The 20,096-nt window shown below is 48.4% G+C and overlaps 1 protein-coding gene across 1 annotated transcript in view; it reads left to right on the forward strand.

Annotated features, from left to right (window-relative positions):
• PAPPA (pappalysin 1) overlaps positions 1-20,096 on the forward strand; it is a 177,626-nt gene that overhangs the window by 149,160 nt on the left and 8,370 nt on the right. The window contains exons 19-21 of the mRNA XM_050319756.1: positions 141-250; positions 6,734-6,805; positions 11,044-11,142. Of these exons, the coding sequence (XP_050175713.1) occupies positions 141-250; positions 6,734-6,805; positions 11,044-11,142 (281 nt within the window). The remainder of the gene's footprint in view (positions 1-140; positions 251-6,733; positions 6,806-11,043; positions 11,143-20,096) is intronic.

The raw sequence follows: 20,096 nt of genomic DNA on the forward strand, positions 1-20,096 counted from the left end.
GGTTGACTGCTAATTGCAATTTAGGAAAAACGAGCTGTAATCCTGTCCTTCAGCTGGAAGGATGCTGGAAGGGTCAGGAGCTGCTCGCTTTACCCTTTAGCTTTATCCTTTAGCTTTATCCTGCCCCGTGTTTTGTGCAGGCACAGAGTGTACCACCTCATGTCTGGATCACAGTCACGAGCCCATCCTCCTGCGCGTGAACGAGACTGTGCAAGACATCCAGCACTGGATGAACCCTCAGAGAGTGAAGGTCAGTGCCTGACAACTCCACTAACTGTATCCCTTGCTGAATGTTTATGAGCAGAGAGTGAGCGGCGTTACCTGTGGTTCATTTGATGAGGGCGGAAAATGGGGAATGCTGCCCTTTAGGAAAGAATTACTGAATTTTGTTGTGTCTTTGCATGTTGTTCTGGCAATGGGGTGGCTTTCTCTCTAAGTTGCTGTCTCTCTGTGTTTTCCCATTGAAAGTCAGTTCAAGGTAAAGGCCTCAGATCAGTGGGGTCTGATCTGAAAATGGGATTCATGACACAGGAAGATGTGACAGACAGCGAGAGAAAGGGCACTGACCAGGTTTTATTTTCTTCCTCCTGTTCTGTGTTTTGCATTCTTTGGGTGGCAGGGGCTGGATTTTTTTCTGTGCTGCTTTTGGATGACAAAAGAAGCTGATACAGAGGGTATTTCATTTCCCTACCCCGCAGAGCTGGCTGAGCGCTCCCCCCGCCCCTTCGCCCGCATGCGAGAGCTGCCTGCTCAGCACAGCCCCTTCCAGAGGTCACCACTTCTCCCTCCTGCCTGCTGCAAATGCACAGCCAGCATTAACTGCTCCCAGCGCTCTGTCCTGAGCGTCCTCCAGCACACAGCAGTGCCAGCGTGCCCCGCTGGGGACATACCCACCCATGTGCACCTTGCACACACACTCACCCTGCACCCAACAGCTGCTTGGTTTTGTGCCCACACTGAGATTCCAGTGGGAGACACATGCATCAACCTCATCCTGAAAACCCTCACGTGCCTCCTGCCTGCAAATTCATGTAACCAGGTGCTTGTGCCCACACGGTGTTTCTGCAGGTGTAAAGGTCTAACTGGACACGCTCAAGCACCTGTCGGGAGATGCTGACACATCAGGTGTCACCAGGTTGCTGCTGGTGTTCGTGAACAAGCACTGCTGGATTTTTACATACTTGGCCCTGGCTTTGCAGGAGCTTGTTTTACACACTTGAACTCCATTACGAAGGAGAACAAGCAGCCAACACAGCCCCAGCGTGTCCTGAGCAGCTTTGACAGTCTATTTGCTTCTCTACATGACTAAATGTGCTCCCAGGGTTCGGGATTTTTGAAATCTGGCCTTGGCTGTGGGTAGAGAGCCGCTCCAAAAATCTCCACCACTTTATACTTTCCTATTTCACACAGAGCGAGAGAATAAATCCTGGAAATGAGTGGGAAAGTTAAGTCCAGAGAATATGACAAGCTCACAGTGTCCTTCCCAGCTCCCCATTCTCTCCAGACTCCGAAATTCTCTGACTGCCTAAGCTGAGGCTTTGCCAAGTTTCTGGCATGAAACATAAAGAAAACCCCTATCTCTGTATGAGGGGCAATTTCTCACCGGCCCTTTCCCGAATGCCAGACTTTAAAGTGGTTTGTAATTCATGGGGAAATAAAGTGACAGCTTCCCTCCAGTTCTCTCTGCACTCCTTCCCTTATTGATGCGGGTACGCGGAGGGAGCTGTAACGAGTTTTATACCTGCAGGTCTCTGGAGGGCTCATTAGGCAGCAGGGAAAACACAGAGTACTAAAGGGGGAGATGAGGGGAGTGAGGGATGGAGGAGAAATCGTGGTTTCCAAGCGCACAGTGGCAAATAAGACTTTTTTTTTTTGCCCTGATGGCGAGGATCTTGCAAGAGCTTTAAGTTGTGAGCAGAAGCAAGTTTGACCCCACGCTTTGTAAGCAGAGGGTGAGATTTGGAGTTTGAAAACTTGTGCTGGGAGACGAGCAGGATGATGATGAGACATATCAGAGGGGTTTTTTTGGTAGCTCTAAAGCATCCATCTTACTCAGCTCTGCAGAGAAGGGGTTGTCACCCACAGGGGACGGAGCCTGGTGAGGTTCCAGTGGGGGAAATGCTGCTTCTGGTGGGACTGGGGAGACCCTGGAGACATGAGACTGGGATGCCTTAGGGGAAGGTCCCCATGGCAATGTGCTACATATCATTAATAATCCGTGTCTCTGTTTCTGGTCAGTGACAGTTTGCTGTTGTGCCACACGAGCAAAGGGAACAGCTGGTTGCATTTACACGGCGAGTCTTTGTACATCTCACAGCACTCGAATGACGCATAGGAAACACTTCCAGTTGCTTCATTTCAGGCACAAGTAAAGTACAAATTAGGGCAGGATGGGAAGTAGGTAAAGGCAGGACCCATCTGTGGCATTTACCTTTGAGGGGATAGGGACAAGAAAATACAGGGAGAGCTGGGAAAAAAAAAGGTATGTGTAGCTGCTCAAGCAACATCTGTTATGGAAGCAAAGTGGAGAGAAGGGCTATCCCTCCTCTGGGGGTTGTTTAGAGCAGAGCTGTGCAAATCACTTGATTTTTCGGTTCACTCGAAGTTCTGTTAAATTTTGAAAAAAAAAAAATGTTTTTCTCTAATCAAAGTGACTCTTTTGTTGTTGTGATTTTTGGTGAACCAAAAAATTGGAGGAAAAAACATGTTGGTTTGAACATGACGTAGCATTTAATTTCCAAGGAGATTTTGTAAACTTTTGTTTAATGAAAATGAAAAAAAAAGAAAAAACAACCCTTAGAAATTAAATGTCCTCTCAAAGGAACAACAACAACAACAGATAATTCACTTCAAAAAATGTCTAAATATTACTGTGTTTTGCAGAATTGGTTTAGGTTGAGTTGCTTTGCTGGGTCTGAAACAGTTTGTTGAAATCGGTGTAAGTTGGCAGTGTCTTCCAAATCAGTATTTTTAGCAAGAAAAAAATATCACCTGAAATCTTCTGTTCCTCTGTTGTTTTGCAGTGGGCCATGATGGGAGCAGCCACTGCTGTCCCCATGATTTTCCCTTCACTATGAGTGTCATGGGGCTCTGAGCTGCTGAAGACACCCATGGATAGAGCTGCCAAGACTGACTATGCAGGCAGCAGGGAGAAAAAAGGGAGACAGCTTTGACAGCTCTTTCCCACTGACTGCAGAGAAACAGGGCAGACACCTAATTTCTTAGGCTGTCTGAATTTGGGTTCTTGCCTCTGTGCTGAGTAGGAACAGGCCAAACAATGTGCAGGCATGTGCACGCCTGGGAAAGCCCTCAAAGGGTGGGTGTGCCCTGACTCTGCTGGGCTGAGTGTGGCCACGGCCCCTCCACACACCAGGGACACTGCCCAGCCTTGGGATTATAAACATCCAAAAATCATTAATGGGAATACTCCTTAAATACTCCCCTATTCATTCAAGCTTTGCAGTTTTCCTCCTTCCTTCCCCTTTGCCTTTTTTTTTTTTTTTGAGTTTTGGGCTCATTTTGCAGCTGGGAAACTGAGTCACAGAGCAGTGATGTGACCCACTGCAGTACAGCTGCTCAGAAGCCAGGAAGGCAGGAGATCCCAGCCCGTCTGTAGCTACAGGAAGGAGCAGCCCCAAAGTGCCGTGTCTCCCTCTCCTGGCCGATTCCCTCACCCCGGCCACATTAAGCCCATGGTTAATTGTCACGTTCATTTAGCGCCTGAGGAGCGAGTTAGCTGAGACCAGGAGATGCCAGTCCCTGGGCCTTAGCCCTGGGGGACACTTGACCCATCTAAGGTGGAGGAGAGCTCTCCACTGTCTTCTCTGGGGGAAACTCAATCCCCTCTGCAGCCAGCAAGGGGTTGACATCACTGTGTTAGTCCCACCACGGGAGGGAAGCGCCGTGACCGGAGGCACTGGGACTTCCCTCACAAGGGGAAAATGACAGCAGCTTGATTCGCTTTCTTGGCTCTTTGTTAACCCACTGTGGGAGCGCAGCCCTGCTCCCTCTCTCTTCGCAGCAGATGGAATCCCGGCCAGATGTGGCTGGGTGGTGTTTTGGGATGGGGACAGGGCTGGAGTCAGTCCCCCCAGCTGCACGGCGTTGGCCCGTGTGGGAGGGCAGCTGTGCTGCAAAAAGCCAGCACGTGAGGGGAGCTGGGGCCACGAGGGCAGCGTATGTCACCACAGCATCACAGGGCACGGGGCTCGCAGGGGCAGTGGCCAGATGGGCTTTCCCCACGCTCCACCTGGCACGTGGTGGATGTGGTTCCTTCCACCCACCTCTTACAGCAGCCTGTGTTGGCCTTCTGAGTCCACCTTGCTTTCTGTGCACGCTGGTTCCATCGGATCGTGGTCATGTACAACCTCCACCCATCCTTGCTTGCTTTTTATGCGTTTGTTCATCTCAGTTGCCCCATGCAGCATCCTGTGGCACCTGTATGCCTGTTTGCACTGCAGGAGGCAGAAGCAATGCCCAGCAACCCAAACCATTCCCAATTTCTCAATTTTCTAAGCCAGTATTTCCCTCTACCCAAAGCTGCTCTCCCATTGCATTGCACACAGCGCTGCAGCAGCTGGAGGGTACAAATAGGCTGGGTGGTGGGAGAGCTTGGAAAACCAGCAAGAGGAACCAGAACCGTGGCAGAAGGTCCTTCCTTCTGCTTTCAGCTCTGTGAATGTTAGCAGGATTGAATTCAGCTCCACTAGCAAAGGATCATCCAAGGGGGAGGGTGAAGTAACAGGTACGAAGCTGCTGGCAGGTGCCACTCAGGAGCAATGGGAGTGTCCCACTGACCCAGTGATTACCTTGGCACAAGGTCACCTGCCTCTCCTACACTGTGGAGAGCAACCTGGGGCTGCATTCCCATTCCCTGGAGGATGTCCAGCCCAAGGCTGTGCAGTTCTTGGGATTGAAGATGACCTCGACTGAGCACTCAGAGAAGCAGAGACTTCACCTTCCATCCCTTCCTCTAAGGGTGGTGCTGCGTTTTTAACACCGGGAGGGTCACAAAAGCAGTCAGTGCATCCTCTGTGAGGGATTGCTCTCACTTGGAAACCTTCTTTCTTCTTCAGAGCCTGGTTCAGGGCTACCCAGCTCCTTTTGTTGGCTCTGCGTGCTCACACACATTCACCCAAAGCGAGAGGTTTTGTAAATATTGATGCTTCTTACCAGGGCAACGTGAGATGCTCTTTGGAAGTGCCCTTCTTCCACTTATTGTCTGCTGGCCTTGGACACAGGAGGCAAATGCTTGAGTTTTTCTACTTTGTTTTAATTCTTGGGTTCAAACGCTCTTGAACTGTTTCCTTTACTCTCCCCGCTCCCGGACTGTTGACTGGTCTTGTTTATTTTCAAATCTAGAAAAGTTTCCTTTCTTTTCCCTCTGAAGTGCAATAAACAGAAGAGGAAGGGGGGGGGAGGGGAAAAAGCAAAACAAACAACAAACCCCTCACCATTTGTGGCAGGCAACAGCCTGGAAATCTCCAGCTGTCTGTCAAGAGCTCTGGGGGAATGTCTGACACCTCAGGGCCGCCCGCACCTTGCAGCCTCCCTCCCGGGGGATAAACAACATCCTCCCCCCTCTCCCAGCCGCTTCTCCACTCACACAGACGGGCCCTGTTGCGAGGCAGGTGGGGCAAGCAGGGCTTGACTAACAGTGGAAAAAACGAGAGCATCGGAAAGATAAACAGCCGCCGTCAGATAGTATAAAAGTCCTTTTTCTAGCACACGCCAGGTAAGCCTCAAATGACAGAAACTGTAAAAACATGCCATGCCGAGGTTCCCCTGCACATGAATTAAATTGGCCCTCAGATAAACAGGGGAGGGGGTGGCTTGTGCCTGGGGTCTTCCCAAATGTTAATCCCTTCCTTCCTCAGGCCTCCATCCAACCCCAACCCCTCTCTTCAGGTGAGTGCCTGTGTGTTCATCTTGCCCAAGTGGACAGGGTAGTGCTCCATGCATGGGTGATAACCCAAAATGAATATTGTGCCTGATGTCCTGGTGAATGGATTGGAGTCCGATCTCCAGGACCTCCATGGTATTGAACCACCATCTCCTCTGACTGCTCAGAGATTTAATCCACTCTTAAAATCTAAGTGTCTATGTCTATGGCTGCCCTGGCTGCGTCATCACTGGGGAGCCTGGTCATCATTTTTGCCCAAAACTAGGCTGTCCAACTTTTTCTTCTAGAAAATCTGTAGGCAGAGTTGGTAGAGAAATTACTGTAAAGCTCATAAAATGTAGCAGATGATGCTCTCCTGTCTGGGGGTTATTCTGAAAGCGTGTGGTGGGAGGTGCTTTTATTTAAGATGGTGTTAAAATGTATCTGAAAGTCCACCATAGGATGGGCAGTGAAAGACACCGATGCTTTGCAGCACCAAAGAAATCCCTAAATGAATTCCTAACATGTCCCCTCTCTACCCAAGAGCAAGACAGTGGACCTGTGCCTTTGCCTTTCCCTGCCACGTTCCCCCACCATGAGTGAAATATTGGACATGACATTTTAGGAGAACCTTAAATATTATTTTAATCTCAAATGCTCTGTTATTGCAAGTGTCAAGTCCAACACTTCTTGTAAATACCTGGAGGACAGCCAGGTCCTGAGAACACAAGAGGTGTTAGGAATTGAACTTCATTGGTTAAGTACAGGAGAGCCACAGGAGCCAGCACTCTGACTTTCTGTACACTGATTTCTTTGTCTTAACCTGCTGCTTTTTTTTCCTCTTCCCTCCAGAGCGTTGTCTGCACGGCAGGACTCAAGTGGTATCCTCACCCTTCCCTGATTCATTGTGTCAAAGGCTGCGAGGTGAGTTTGGCTCAGGTGGTCCATGCTGGCTCCTAAATCCTTCAGGAACGGTCACAGCAGGCATGTGGGCTGTAAATGCTGGTTTTCAAGAGGGGCAAACAGGATTTTGCCCTGATCACCCAATCAAACAGGCTGTGATTGCCTGCATCAGTTCTGACACTCAGCAGTGGAACTGGTGGTTTTCCTAGAGCCGATGGTTGTGTGACTCTCACAGGAGTTACGACCATCAAGCAGCTCAAAAACATTGGTAGACCAAAAGAATTTCCCAGAATCTGGGAATTTCTGGGAAGTTGCAAAAACCTTCAGTTGTTTGTCCTTGATTTTGACATATTATTAGAGGGGCAATTCTTTCCAAGGGCAGTTAAGCTTTGGGCATTGGTGTGTGCAGAGAAACTTTAGGGAAACCAGACACAGAAATGAGACCACTGGGTGGACAGCACAGCTGGACAGTGAGCAAACAGCACATCCCTCCCCTGAACCTCTATCTGAACCAGAAAAAAATAATCAGAAACACGCAGTTACATTTCATCTGTGATACAATTTTATAGTCTTGCGTGTTACTTGAAGAAAGCAATTATTTTGAAGGATGATGTTTCTGCTGGCAGCAGTCTGAAAAGCCTGAGAAGACTTAAGATGCTTCCAGTGGTTAAAAACAGGATTGGAGCACCTCTGTCTGGATCATGGCACTCCTGTGGTTCCCATTGTGCCAACCCTTGAGCATCTCACCCGTGTCAAGAAGCCAATCCTTGTGGTACCTCTATAAAGTTGGGAAGCTCCAATCCCACTTTAGAGATGGGTACCTCACAGGCAGAGGGATATTTGGCTGCTTTGGTTCCAGGGACAGGCTGACTTTCTGCTGCACTGACCGTGCTCTCAGCACCCAGTAACCCAGTTTTACAGGCCCACTGAAATTATTTGCCCAAAGTGGCAGCACATGGGACTGAATTCCTAAATCTGACACAAAGCTCCAGACCACATTTGTCTTGAAGTGAAAGACAGGTTTCCTTCGCATACAAAATGCTGGGCCCAAGAGGGTAATAACTCTCCAACAATGTAATAGTTTCTGTCTGGTTGTTCCCTAAATGAAAAGCATTCTGCTGTCAGTGCTCTGAATGTCATAAGCCCTCTCACACATCGCTTTCATGCAGGCTGGCTGGGAGCCCCCATTCTCCAAAGAGAGCTGAAATAACATCCAGAGACCATTAAGAAATGCCATTCAGGTGCTGATGCACCACTGGGTATCCATTCTCCTGCTGTTTAAGGATAGTTGTTACTGAGGCAAACTTTGCAATGATGTAATAATTTACCAGAAGCCATTATTACTGACATGCTTCTTCTCAGCATTTTCTTCCCTTCCATCACTGCTAATTGCCAGAGCCCTCTGCATCAATAGGAACTTTCTTCTTTTCAACATTCATTCAGCAGTGTCACTGCATCACAATCTATCATCTTGGAAGGCTTTGCCCAGACAATTGATAATGGCCTCTAGCATCATTTTTAGAGCATGATGCTTCCAGGATCCACGGATGGGCCAGAGCTTGTTCTCTGGCATTAAGATTTCAGAAGAAATGCCATCTTCACCAAGCCTTTTTTTTTTTTTTTTCTTCCCACGACTATGGAAACAGCGACTAATAAGCCAGTAGCTCAATCATACTGGGCCATTAGGCTGATACAGTCCCTAATGTATGGACATCTTTAGCATTAGGGAGGGTTCCCTGAGCAGGAGGCTGTAAGTGGGGCATTATTTGACTCTTGGTGATCGCAGTGGGAACCCCGGCTGCTGCTGCAATGTGATTTTTTGTCGCTCCCTAGTGGCAGGAACAGAGGTTTATGAGTCAGCCCTGTACTTCTCAGCACCTAACTTAGGTGTTTCAGTAGAAAATAAGTCCCTCTGGACTGCCTGTGTAGTCCTTCAAAAATATCAGAGCCCTAAGACGTGCAGGAAGAGTTACAGAGACCTCACCCCCCACAGCCAGGGTCTCCCAAAAGAGGATTTTGGGCCCAAATCAGAATAGGTGCTATTTGTCCTACTCTTCCCCTCCAAAGGACTGGCTTGCCTAGTCTGTGCCAGAGCAAACTCTTCCACGAGCTTCTTTTACTGATTTTCCAGCATTCATAGGTGTAGGGTACAGGCACAGGCATGGAAAATTAAAGTCAAGCTTTTCTCGACCAGCAGACACAGCCAGGCAACACAAGGGAAACATGGAGAAGCCTACAAAATTTCCTGGGAGGTTGGGCAAAGTTCATGGTTTTAAATATGACCATGCTGGCATCAAAATATCTCTTCATCTATTTATAAATCATTCCCTTTTAACTCTTAGCATATTAATTAAATTGGAAGGGCGTTTGCAAGTCAAAGGCTTTGCCTGTATAAATAAGTCAATATCTGTGGAACTAAGTGGAGTTAAGGCAGTTTAAAGGGACAGGAGCCTTATGCTGTAACTCTGATTTCCTTGTCAACATTTGCCATGTCTGCATGGAACTAAACAAGTGTCACACAATGAATCAGTCACCTCCTGGTAGTCCTGCTGTGGTTTGATATTGCCATTGCTGGATGGATTTCCTGTACCTGATAGAAATATTGAAATCTGCAACATGTCAGCAGTAAAAGTGTGCATTTGCACCACTCCAGAGAGTCCATTTCCACACTGATGAGCGTGGCCATGGTTTGCCCTGGGGAGAGCACAGCGAGCTCTCATGGCTGGTTCTTCAGGTATCCATCATCAGGGAGACTCTGGTACTGCAGCTGCTGCAAAATCCTCCCAGGAAACCTCCACAAGAACTCCACCTGCTCTGCAATGATGCCTTCATGTAGTAAGGTCCCTGGTGTTTTCCTTAGTGAAGAATAAACAAATTTTCCAAAGAGCAGATAAAGTGGGAATGGCCCCATGAGCCTGTGTGTGTAAGAAGGGTTACAGAGCTATGACTGGGCTCTCTGCTGAGCACCCATTTTTCTGAGCACTCATTGCTGCCTGGGATTCTCATAGCAGGCCTTTTTTACCATCAGGCGCAGTTTTGACTTCCAAGAAAGACTTCAGTACTTGCTGACCACGAGGTGTAAATGTGTAAAGAAAGACCAGACTTCAAGCCTTTCCTTCAGAGTCGTGGTTGTTGTTCTGGTCCTGTGCAGCACATGGACTAGTGATCCCCTTGCACAGACTAGTGACTGCATTTTCTTTTTCAAGGTGATTTATGAATTTTACTTCAGAGCTCTCCACGATGCCCCTCTGGATAATTCCCAGCTCTGAGCTGTGGAGTGGAGGAAGATTATGTGTCATGGCCAAGGTCACACACAGTCCCTGCTGGTTGGAGAAGAGGAGCACATGGTCCCTGTGCTGAGCTCAGACCACTTCCATTTTTTTCTTTGTGATTTGTTTTGTGCCCTCGTTGCTGACACGTGTTGCATAGCTGGGAGAACTGTGGTGAAAAGCACAGCTATTAAAAGCAAGCCTGTTTTGCTGTGATACGTAACCTTCTTCTTATCCCACACAGTTCTGGAAGGTTAGCTTAAAATTATCAAAGGTGCCACAGTTTTAGATGCCTGGATGCTGTCTCTGGGCCTAGTCAAATTAATATTCCTGAAGCATCCTCTTATGTGGGATGTGAAAAGCCAACAAGGGCTCATTTCCTTTCCATCTACTGTCCTTTTTTTTTTTTTTTCTGTCTGCTTTGAAGGGAAAGGGGAAAAATTATCTCTGTTTTTTCAGGGCAGTTGGTAATGTTACAAACTATATGGCTCCTTTAAGTCTTCATGTTTTCCTTCTGAAATAGTGTTACAGGTTTTAGAGTTATGGAATCATAGAATGGGTTGGGTTGGAAAGGTCCTTAGAGATTATCTTGTTACAACACTCCTACCAGAGACACCTTCCACTAGACCTGTCCAACCTGGCCTTGAACACTTCCAGGGACTTCCAGGGGCAGCCACAGCTTCTCTGGGCAACCTGTGCCAGTGTCTTACCACCCTCACAGGCAAGGATTTCTTCCATGTATCTAACCTAAACTTCCTCTCTTTCAGTTTGAAACCATTCCTTGTCCTCTCACCACAGTTCCTGATGAACATTCCCTCTCTGACTTCCCTGTAGGCCCCTTTAGGCACTGGAAGGTGCTCTGAGGTCTCCACACCACCTTCTCTTCTCCAGACTGAACAGCCCCAACCTTCCCAGGCTGTCTCCACAGGGGAGGTGCTCATTTTATCCATGCCCATGGGCTCAGTCTTTTCCTGCTTTTTCCTTTTTCAGCCTTTCATGGGGGACAACTACTGTGACTCCATCAACAACCGAGCCTTCTGCAATTATGATGGTGGGGACTGCTGCGCCTCAACAGTCAAGACCAAAAAGGTAGGGATGCCCCTTTCTCTTTTCACCCATCCCTCCAGGAGGCTGTGGAGCAGGGCATGAGTGGAGATGGAAATATCTTCTGCACAGAGACCACGTAGACAAGAACCTTGGAAAAGGAGACAAGTTAGTAAACAAGAGACCTATAAAATCATTATTTAACGTAGGAAGGATTCTTAGGAAAGTAAAATCCGCTGGTTTTTTATCACACAGCAACAAGAGGGTGAAGTGGTAATTTCCTGGAAGCAGGATCCAAACAAATGAAAGAACGTCCTTACTGGTACAATGTGTGTTTGAGTGATAGGATGCATCGCCACAGAGTATTATTAAGAACAAAAATATATTTGAAGTCAAAAAAAGACTAGGCCTATTTGTGGAGGGTTGCTGTGTCAGTGGCTATTAAACACTGTGATCTGGATGCAGTTTCTGGTGCAGGAATATTTAAACCACTGACTGCCTGAGCCTGGGGAGGGGTCCCTCCACACATCCCCCTTTTTTATGCTGCTTTAGCACCCATTTCTGACCATGTTAGAGATGGTGATTGGAGTGATAGAACATGTGGCTTGGAGAAGTACAGCATTTCATATGCTTCTAACCACTGAATTTGTTTCCAAAGAAAAGAAAACAAATTTTTTTCTCTGCCATGTGAATATTTTACCTTATCTTCAAGTTTTTAGTGTAGAACAGAATGAAAATCCAGCTATGTTAAGTAAGTGATACATATTAATAAACAACCAAACTTGAGGGAGCTTGGGCTCAGCCTATGACACCATCTGTGTCACCCAACTGAGGAGGAAGGTCTTCTGCAGGGAGCAGTTCCTTTATAAACCAGCTTTGGCTGGAGGATTCTTGTTCTTGGTTCAGCTTTGTGGGCTGTCTCTGGCCCATCTGGGAACACTGGGGAAGTGGGATGGACGTGTCTTGGCAAGTGGAAGGAGTGAATTTCTCCACTGGGGAATACACAGAGGAAGAGGTAGTTTGGTGTTTTTTTGTGTTTTTTTGTTTTTTTTTTTTTTTACAAATATTCCCCTATATTGCTTTTGAGAGAGTACCTGGGAATCATGTGCAGGGAAGCACAGGCAGGTGAGCTCCTCTGTTCCCCACGGGTGGAGTAGGGCATGGAGGGCCCACAAAAGGGTCTCTGCTCAAACAACCTCTGCAGAGATGAGCGGGGTGACAGGCAGTGGCTCATCTTCAGTTGTCTCCAAGAGGAGATTCCTATCTCTGGCTGATTTTCCGCCTCCTGGGGAGGAGCAGCCCAACTGCAAGCACAGCTTGCTCACTGACCTCCCACCAGCCAGGAGGGCAGAGCTGGAAGTGCCCGGTAGCTCAGCATGGTGTAGGTCTTCTCCTCCCAAAACAGCCTGCCTGGGAAACTTTATCTCACTGCCTCGGGGCTTGAGAGCAGGCGATGAAAAATCCCAAGCAGTGCCAGAGGAGGGGAAGTGAGGTGCCTGGGAGGAGACCGACCCAAACCAGCCCCATCAAGGCAGGAGCTAAGGGCACAAAGTACTGCTGGGGTGGGGATGGAACTGAAACACCAGGGATGTGAGAGCTGAACTGGGGGGGAGAAGGGATAGGATTAAGGTTTGGGAGCAGAATTTATTGCTGAGGAGGGAGCTGAGGCAGAGTAGGATCTGTACAGAGTCGTGAACACTTACCAGCCAGGCGACTCACGCTCAAAATATCTGCTGGCTTCACTGCCACCCAGAAATGAAGTGACCTCCCACAGAGGGGAAGCACTTTGTAGCCCAGTGGGTTACTGGTTTCTGTGCTAAAACTGCCTGATGCAAAGGGCAAATGGTCAGAGACGGGCAGCTGGTCACACATCTGATGGATTTCCCTCATGGAGGGGGAGGATCTGTAGTTTTTTGGAAGTAAGTTCTGCTTTCACAGACTTCACTGGGAGCTGGATCACTGTGACTGGGGGAATTAGACTTGCCCTAGCTGGTAATTTAGGAACACCCATCCTGGAGATCACAGGGCTGAGCTTCCCCAGCACACTTTCAGCTTCCAAAATCTCCTCTCTCCCAAAACACCAACAACACTGCAGGTGCTGAACGAGACACTCGGGGGGTGGGGGAGAGCGAGAAAAAAACACCACCTTCTCCTTAGACCTTCCACACTAAAAGCGAGATGCTGAGTCCCAGTTTATTACATTTATAGGGTAAAGGGGGGAACAATAACCCAGTCAGGGGGGCTGTGGGGTCAGAGCTGAAGAGGCAGCAGGCAGCACCTCGCTCCTGCAAAGCAGCCGCCGACACCTGCGGCAGCAGCCGTGGGACCGTGGGGCTTGGCTCTGTGAGTTATTTTCCCGTCTGAGGCCTTTGACTGAGACCAGATTTCAGGCAAGGCTGTTCAAATACAGCCCTCCCTTTGAAGAGGTTTATGAGTGGAGCGTTACAGGAGATATTCCAAAGGGAAAAACAATGAAAGGTGAGAGAAAAGGGAGCTGAATAAAAATACTCCGCATACCAAATCCTTCCAGCACAGTTTGCCACCTACTTAAAAAGGCACAGTTTTAAAATACACATCGGGTGTAAAAGCCAAAAACCTGGAGGAGGCATAGGGAGGGGCAAGTCCAGCTCTGTTAATTCCAATACCAGATGAGGATGTATTTTCATACGGTTGTAGAAAGAGCGAGACACATGAAAGAGACTTGCTTTGCTCCTTCTCTTTCAGGGTTACATACTATGTGGCAGATGTGTCAGTCTTTTAAAGCCCCTGCAAGTTTACCCATAAATGTCCAACATTTATGCAACACCTGTTTTTCTCCCAGAATGTCACAGGACATTTTAAAAGCTTTAGATTTATCATGTTTTCCCCGCTGCAGCCATCGCTGAGGTGACACATGGTTCACATTTAACAGAACATAGCAACTCGGCACATTATTTTAGGAAAGGGCTGAAGATTAACATTGCACCATGTGAAGATTCAGGAGTTAACAGTCGAGTAAGAGTTGGCTTCAGATCTTTAGTGTCCGCAAACTGTCAAGACTTAAGTTTCACTGCAGTCCCACTGCCCTCTCAAGCACACTTTCAGCTGCACACAGTGCTGTGAACAGGCTGCCTGAAAGCAAAACGCTTCAACCCATGCTGCCTTTAATTCTGAGCCCCCTTAATGTGGGATTTTCCACGCTCCTGTTTTGTTGCCCTGAGAATGCACGAGGGACTTGCAGGCAGCAGTCGCTTATCCCATGTTTTCCCTCTGCATTAGCAGGGAATGACCTTGTGCGTTTTTCGGCAGCGAGCGGGGAACGGAGCAGTGTGACTTACCTGACCAACCGCCGGCTAATCAGCGCTGCTGCTTAGATAGGAAATAATGAGTATTTGCCCTGCACCGTTCACAATCAGGCTGGAGAGCTTAAAAGAAATCATTAAAGACCTCTTTCGAATGCTGCAAAGCAGCGAAGAATAAATTCGGTCATATTCTGGGCGTAAATTCGTGGCAAGTGCAGCCAGCAAGCAGGGGAAAAAGAGACATTCATCAGCTTAATCATTTGTCGCGCGTTAATTGATCGGCGTCGCCCTGCAGCGGGCGGGATGCCAGGGCTGGCACAGGGATGAGTGCCACCCAAGGAAGCAGGGACAGGGGCAGGCTGTGTGGGGAGCAGGGGGCTGAGGGTGTTGGGGCAGAGGATGGGGCTGTGCTGCTCAGAGCTTGCCCTGTGCATGACCCAGGAGCAGCTCTGAGAGACAGGAAGGCCATTGCCGGCCAACCTCCAAGGGAGAGAAAGCTTCTGTTGTGTATCTGGAGGGGATAAAGTCTTCCGTGAAGGACAAAGCAAAAATCCCATCTCCTTTTAATCTTCCTCCCCTCCTGACCCAGCACAGGTTGCCAGCTCCCTTCTGCCTGGCTGCTCTAGGAAGCTGCTTCTTGCTTTGTATTCTGCCGCAGATAAAAGAAGATACAATTTTTATATGTTTTTTTTTTAATGAAACATTACATCTGTGACGCTGCCAAAGTGCGAAAAATAAATAACCTGGGCATTAACTGGCTGTCTCTGGGCTGTTGGCTGCCTGTGAGGAGCTCGTGGGATGTGCAGCATTACTGCGAGAGGCTCTGGCTGTTTCCTTCTGATTCATTTCAGGAAATCTTCTCCCCAGTCACTGTCTCCTCCAATTCTTTTCTCTTCCCCTTCCCTTTTATAAGTTTTCCCTGGACAAGGCTGTCTAGAAAGGCCTCACAGAAATCAAAAGTGTCTTTCCTTAGGCTCTGCTTCTGCACTTTGTTCCAGACTCATATCACAGGTTTGCTTAGTTGAAGGTCCTGCAGTCTGGTCTCTGCAGATTAAAATACAATGAATTTGCTGCTTTAAAATTCCCTCAGCTTCAACTATTTGCAAAGGTGAACTTTCATCTGTCTTTCCTCTCTGCCTTTCCTTTTTGTCACATAAGTGGTAAACCTACAGCTCCCATGAGAAAAACCTGCCTCACTCAGTTATCACTCAGTTTTTCCCTCAACTGCTTTGCCCCCCAGCACTTAGGAAAGAAAGAGAAAAATTGTCCCGTCCCTTCAGCCTCTTGACATTTCTGCCCAACACCTTGGAGAGGAAAACCAGCGAGTGCCTCGGCGGAAAACAAATGAGGACTTGTGGTAGATAGAGGGCCGTGTGGGATTCATCCAAAGCTTTGCTTATCTAAAAGATAGGCGAGTTATCAAAACCTCTTCAGAGACTTTATGGCCGAGAATTCAAGGCCTAAAGAAAGGAGCTTTGAACTGAGGGGCTGCTGCTGGCTCCAGCAGGGATTTCCAAATCCTGTCCCTGTCTCCCCAGAAAAGAGGGGGGGTTTGCTGCACTCCTACCCCTAAGCCAACAGAAATAACCGCTTCTCGGAGAAATAAGTGTCTTTACCCAGCTCTCTAACTGCAACCCAGACCTGTCTTGGATAATCTCAAATTCACAGAACATGGCTTTGAGGCAGTTGGTGCCATTAGCAGCCTAAGTGACCACCCCGGATGAGGCAATTCTGCTTATCCCCGAGAAGTGATGCTCCAGTGCTGCTCCCAACAACTTGAATGTCCCCAGCTGTGCGTGTTTGTCGGTTCTATAATTAGCAGGGGAGATACAATGAATGGTGGGTGAGCAGGGAGGAAGGAAGGATACAATGTGGAGTGTTGCTTCATGCCTCTGAAGCGGCTGAGCGCTCCAAGCACGCCGGTTCACCCCGACGTGTGGGTGAACTCACTTCCCCACGAGCTGTTGGTCGCGGGCTGTAGCTGTTTGCCATGTGAGGAGCGTTTTCAGTCAGGGTGGCTTGGGATGGGAGCTTATTTTGGGGCTCAGAGCTTGGTTTCATAATCGTTCAGGGAGGCTTTCCAGGCGGCAGTAAATTAAAAGCAGTGATGGTAGTAGCACATGTTGCCTATCCTGAGAGAGAACGTTCTTGGCTTCAAGGGACGTGGGGCTTCCCACAACATACGGCGTTCCCAGGGGATGTGCTAGTGGAGGGTGTTTGCTTTGCTATCCGACCTCACTTCATTAGCAAGTGTTACAAAAACCAGCGAACAAACCTTCCCTGCTCCACCGCCAGCTATTTGGCCTCTGGGTGGTCTGGCTCCTATTAAATCTTTGGTGATTATTTAGACTAATTACATTCATGTTTGCACAATCAGTAGCACGAGGGTAGGAAGCACAGCTGATTGCTGAGCAACTGAGCTCCATGTGGTTTGGCACACGGGCTCCCTCGCTCTGCTCAGCGGGCAGGCGGGGATGCGGGATCCATGCGGGCAGGGCTTTCCCGGGAATCCCTGCTGGCTTTGGGCCATCCTGCTTCCACTGGTTCTGGAGAGGCTGCTCCCAATTTACACACGGCACGGAGAGAGCGGAGCATCTGTTGGGCTCAGCTGAGCTGCATCTTGATACACCACGTTTGCTGGTTTCAGTGGGGCAGGGCTCGGCTTATGGTGGGGCAGTTAACAAAAATTCAAGCTTTTAGAACTGCATGTGCTGCATGGAGAGGAGGTTTCCTGCCAGCTCTGTCTTTGCCTTTCCCAGGCCCTCTGGAGCAGTGCCCTAGGTGTGAACCTGCATACCAGCACCCAGAGTTAAAAGGGGGCTCGCTCTTGGTCCCTTATCTCAAACTGGTGACCTCAATGCCAAAAAACACTGAGAAGACCCTTACAAGATGCATTTTTGCCTCACAAGGGCCTTGTCAGGGAACAGAATACTCCCTGCTGTTTGAGCTGGGAGGCTCTGGGAGGTGCAGGGCTGTGACACTCAGCACAGGGTGCCACACTTATCTGACAGGCCACGCTGCCCGGGGAGGCTGTGCCTGCACTGGGGCCTCTATAGCACCAGTTAGGGCTGTCTGGGAGATTTCGCAAACACTTCAGGGCTGAAATCTAACAACAGGCTGTTTCCCAACACTTTGCAGCCCTCCTCCCCTCCCTGAGACCGATCCTGCCTGCCCTGGTACTTCTGTGAGCCAACCCCAGGTGCTGAGCAGGAGGCACAGCCAGGTCAGCTTGATACAAGACCTCTGTCAGGGACGAGCTCCCAGCCTTTACAGAGCTGTTTCCCATCCCTCCCTGTACCTATCTGGGATTTCTCCTGTCAACATTCCCACCAGTTCCCTATGGACTGGCCTTTCTCAGCAGGGATCTGCCTTGGGATATCACCAGCCTCTTCAGATAGATGAGTGTAGCAAGGAATTGTGACCTCTCACTCATTCCATGACCTGGATCGTAGTTCTGTGCTGGTCGATCATTGTCTTTGTTCCCATGGTTGGCAGCATGGCATCCAGGACAAATCCAGCCCTGTTTCCAAGAGGCAGCTTGGGTTTTATCCAAGGTCTTATTGTTTAGGGTGGGAGAGGATGCTTAGGGCTCCCATGCCTTGGTGGAGAGTGAAGTCTGGGTTCATGCTCTGTGCAGCAGGGGTGGTGAGTTGGTTGAGGTGATGGTGTCTTGGATCTCCTGTGCATTACACCCAGGACATCCATGCCATCATCCTGCTCAGCCCCTCATCCACCTACTGTCCTTACTCCTCTGGGTTCAGAGCAGGGCACCCTGCATGCTCTGGGTGATGGGCATGATGTAAGTCGTGTCTGTTTTCTCTTGATGATGGACAGGTCTGTGGTCCAGTGTGGTTCTGGGGTGACTCACATTCCCTTGAGTGCTGTCCATCCACTCCATGGCCGTTCTGGATCATCTCCAGGAGATGTGTGTGTGTGTGTGTAGGGGGTGCATGTAGGCATGTGGAGCTGTGTTCTTCAGTGATGCCTTTTTCAACCTATTTTAGTTAATCTGAGGATACACTATCTTGCACTACTGCATCAAATGTCCAATCCAGGCTATAAGCTTAATTTTTTATCTTTTTCTTCCTGCCCCCCAAGGTATTTGCCAGGTTTTCAGGGAGATAGATGTAGGTGAAATGCAGGGCTTGGCGGGTGGAAGAAAGAGGAGCTGATTCCTTACTACTGGCCTTACAATGGGTATATCTGGGAATTTCAATGCAGGTCATATATTCTGTTAATGAGTTGGGCTCTCACAGACCTATTTAAAAAGAAAATAGGCAGTTAATCTTGGAGTATGTATATCTGGGCTCCACACCTAAGTGGGCTATCATTCAGCAAAAGGTTCAACACTTATTATTTCTAGCACATCCTGCAGCTTTATTCATGGCTGTGCACTCCAGAGGGCTGTCACTGTATGAGCCCAAGGCAATAGACAGTCCTTCTTCTAAGGGGTTTTACATTTTCTCTGAGCTGGGTACTTCTGACAGTCCCACTGGATTCTGTGTGTGGGTTGGATTCCCTAAATACCTATGGAAATCAGATCCTCGGGGAACTCAAATGTGTATTTGTTGTAAATGTTGTTTAAAGTGGAAACCCTGCATTACTGTTAAGTGTTTGGAGAATTTTGTCATGTCTAATACAAGTGTGGCTGTGCTCATTACCCATAGAAATCTCTGCCTTTTCACATAATAGAAAACTGATCTCTGGAGCTCACTGCCATAAGACAAAACAATTCATCTATCTGGACAATAGCACTGTAAAAATCGAATTGCATAAAAAGCCTCCATAAGGGACAAAAAGTGAATAAGACTGATCTGATCGGGAAGAAACCCTCCTACACTCAGGCTACCCACTGCTGGGAACTGCTGCTGAGCCACGGAGCTGTCTGCTCCTGGGGCCACAGCTCTGCCTCAGAGAGAAAAGCTGCTCCTCCTCTGTCCATGACCACTATTAGGAGACCAGGGGGATTCTGGAGGACAACACACAGCAATTTATTTCTTCTCTAGTGGCTCCATCTCACCAGGAAATGAAGGAGGTAGATCAGTTCAGGCAACATCAAACTCATACCAGTATTGGTGTCTGTGGCCACTGTTTGAGCACAACCCACAGAGTAGGTGAGGGGAACATGGGCTGGTCGTTTGGAGACACAGCCCTGCAGGGCTTTCTTTCCCTCTTGGCTCTGATGTTCCTGCAGGTGAAGTGGGAGCATGTCTGGGATGTCTGTGCCTGCAACGTGTCCCACTTAAGCATGGACAGCAGCAGAGATGAAGTGCAGTAACCTGTCAGGACTAATTTCAGCCACTTTACTGAACTGCCTAAATTGGGTGTGTGGTTGTCCTGTGCTCAGTGCAAAGGGTGGGTCCACCTTCCCTGTCTCCCCTTTGAATGAAGGGGCTACTTAATCACCTTTGTCAGGCTGTGACAGACAAACACAGTGAATCCAGGACAGGGAGAAGAAAAAGGTCAAGACAAATGAAGGAGTCAGGGTCCCAGGTCTCGCCTCCAACTAGTAGCTTTGTTGTACAACAGGGAGGAATTTTTAAGTCAAAATCATTGCCAAATCCAGACTGAAATGAATGATTCAATAAAAAAAATAAAAAGAGCAGAAAACTCCAGACATATTTAAACATTTTGTTTGAGCATTTTCTAAGTGAAACAGGTTTTTATTTGAAGACATAATGTTTTCTGTGAAATAGTCTTTTTTATTTGTTTTCTTGA

This window comes from Myiozetetes cayanensis, unplaced genomic scaffold, assembly GCF_022539395.1.
Source record: "Myiozetetes cayanensis isolate MyiCay16 unplaced genomic scaffold, myiCay2020 scf23, whole genome shotgun sequence".
NCBI classification, from domain to species: domain Eukaryota; kingdom Metazoa; phylum Chordata; class Aves; order Passeriformes; family Tyrannidae; genus Myiozetetes; species Myiozetetes cayanensis.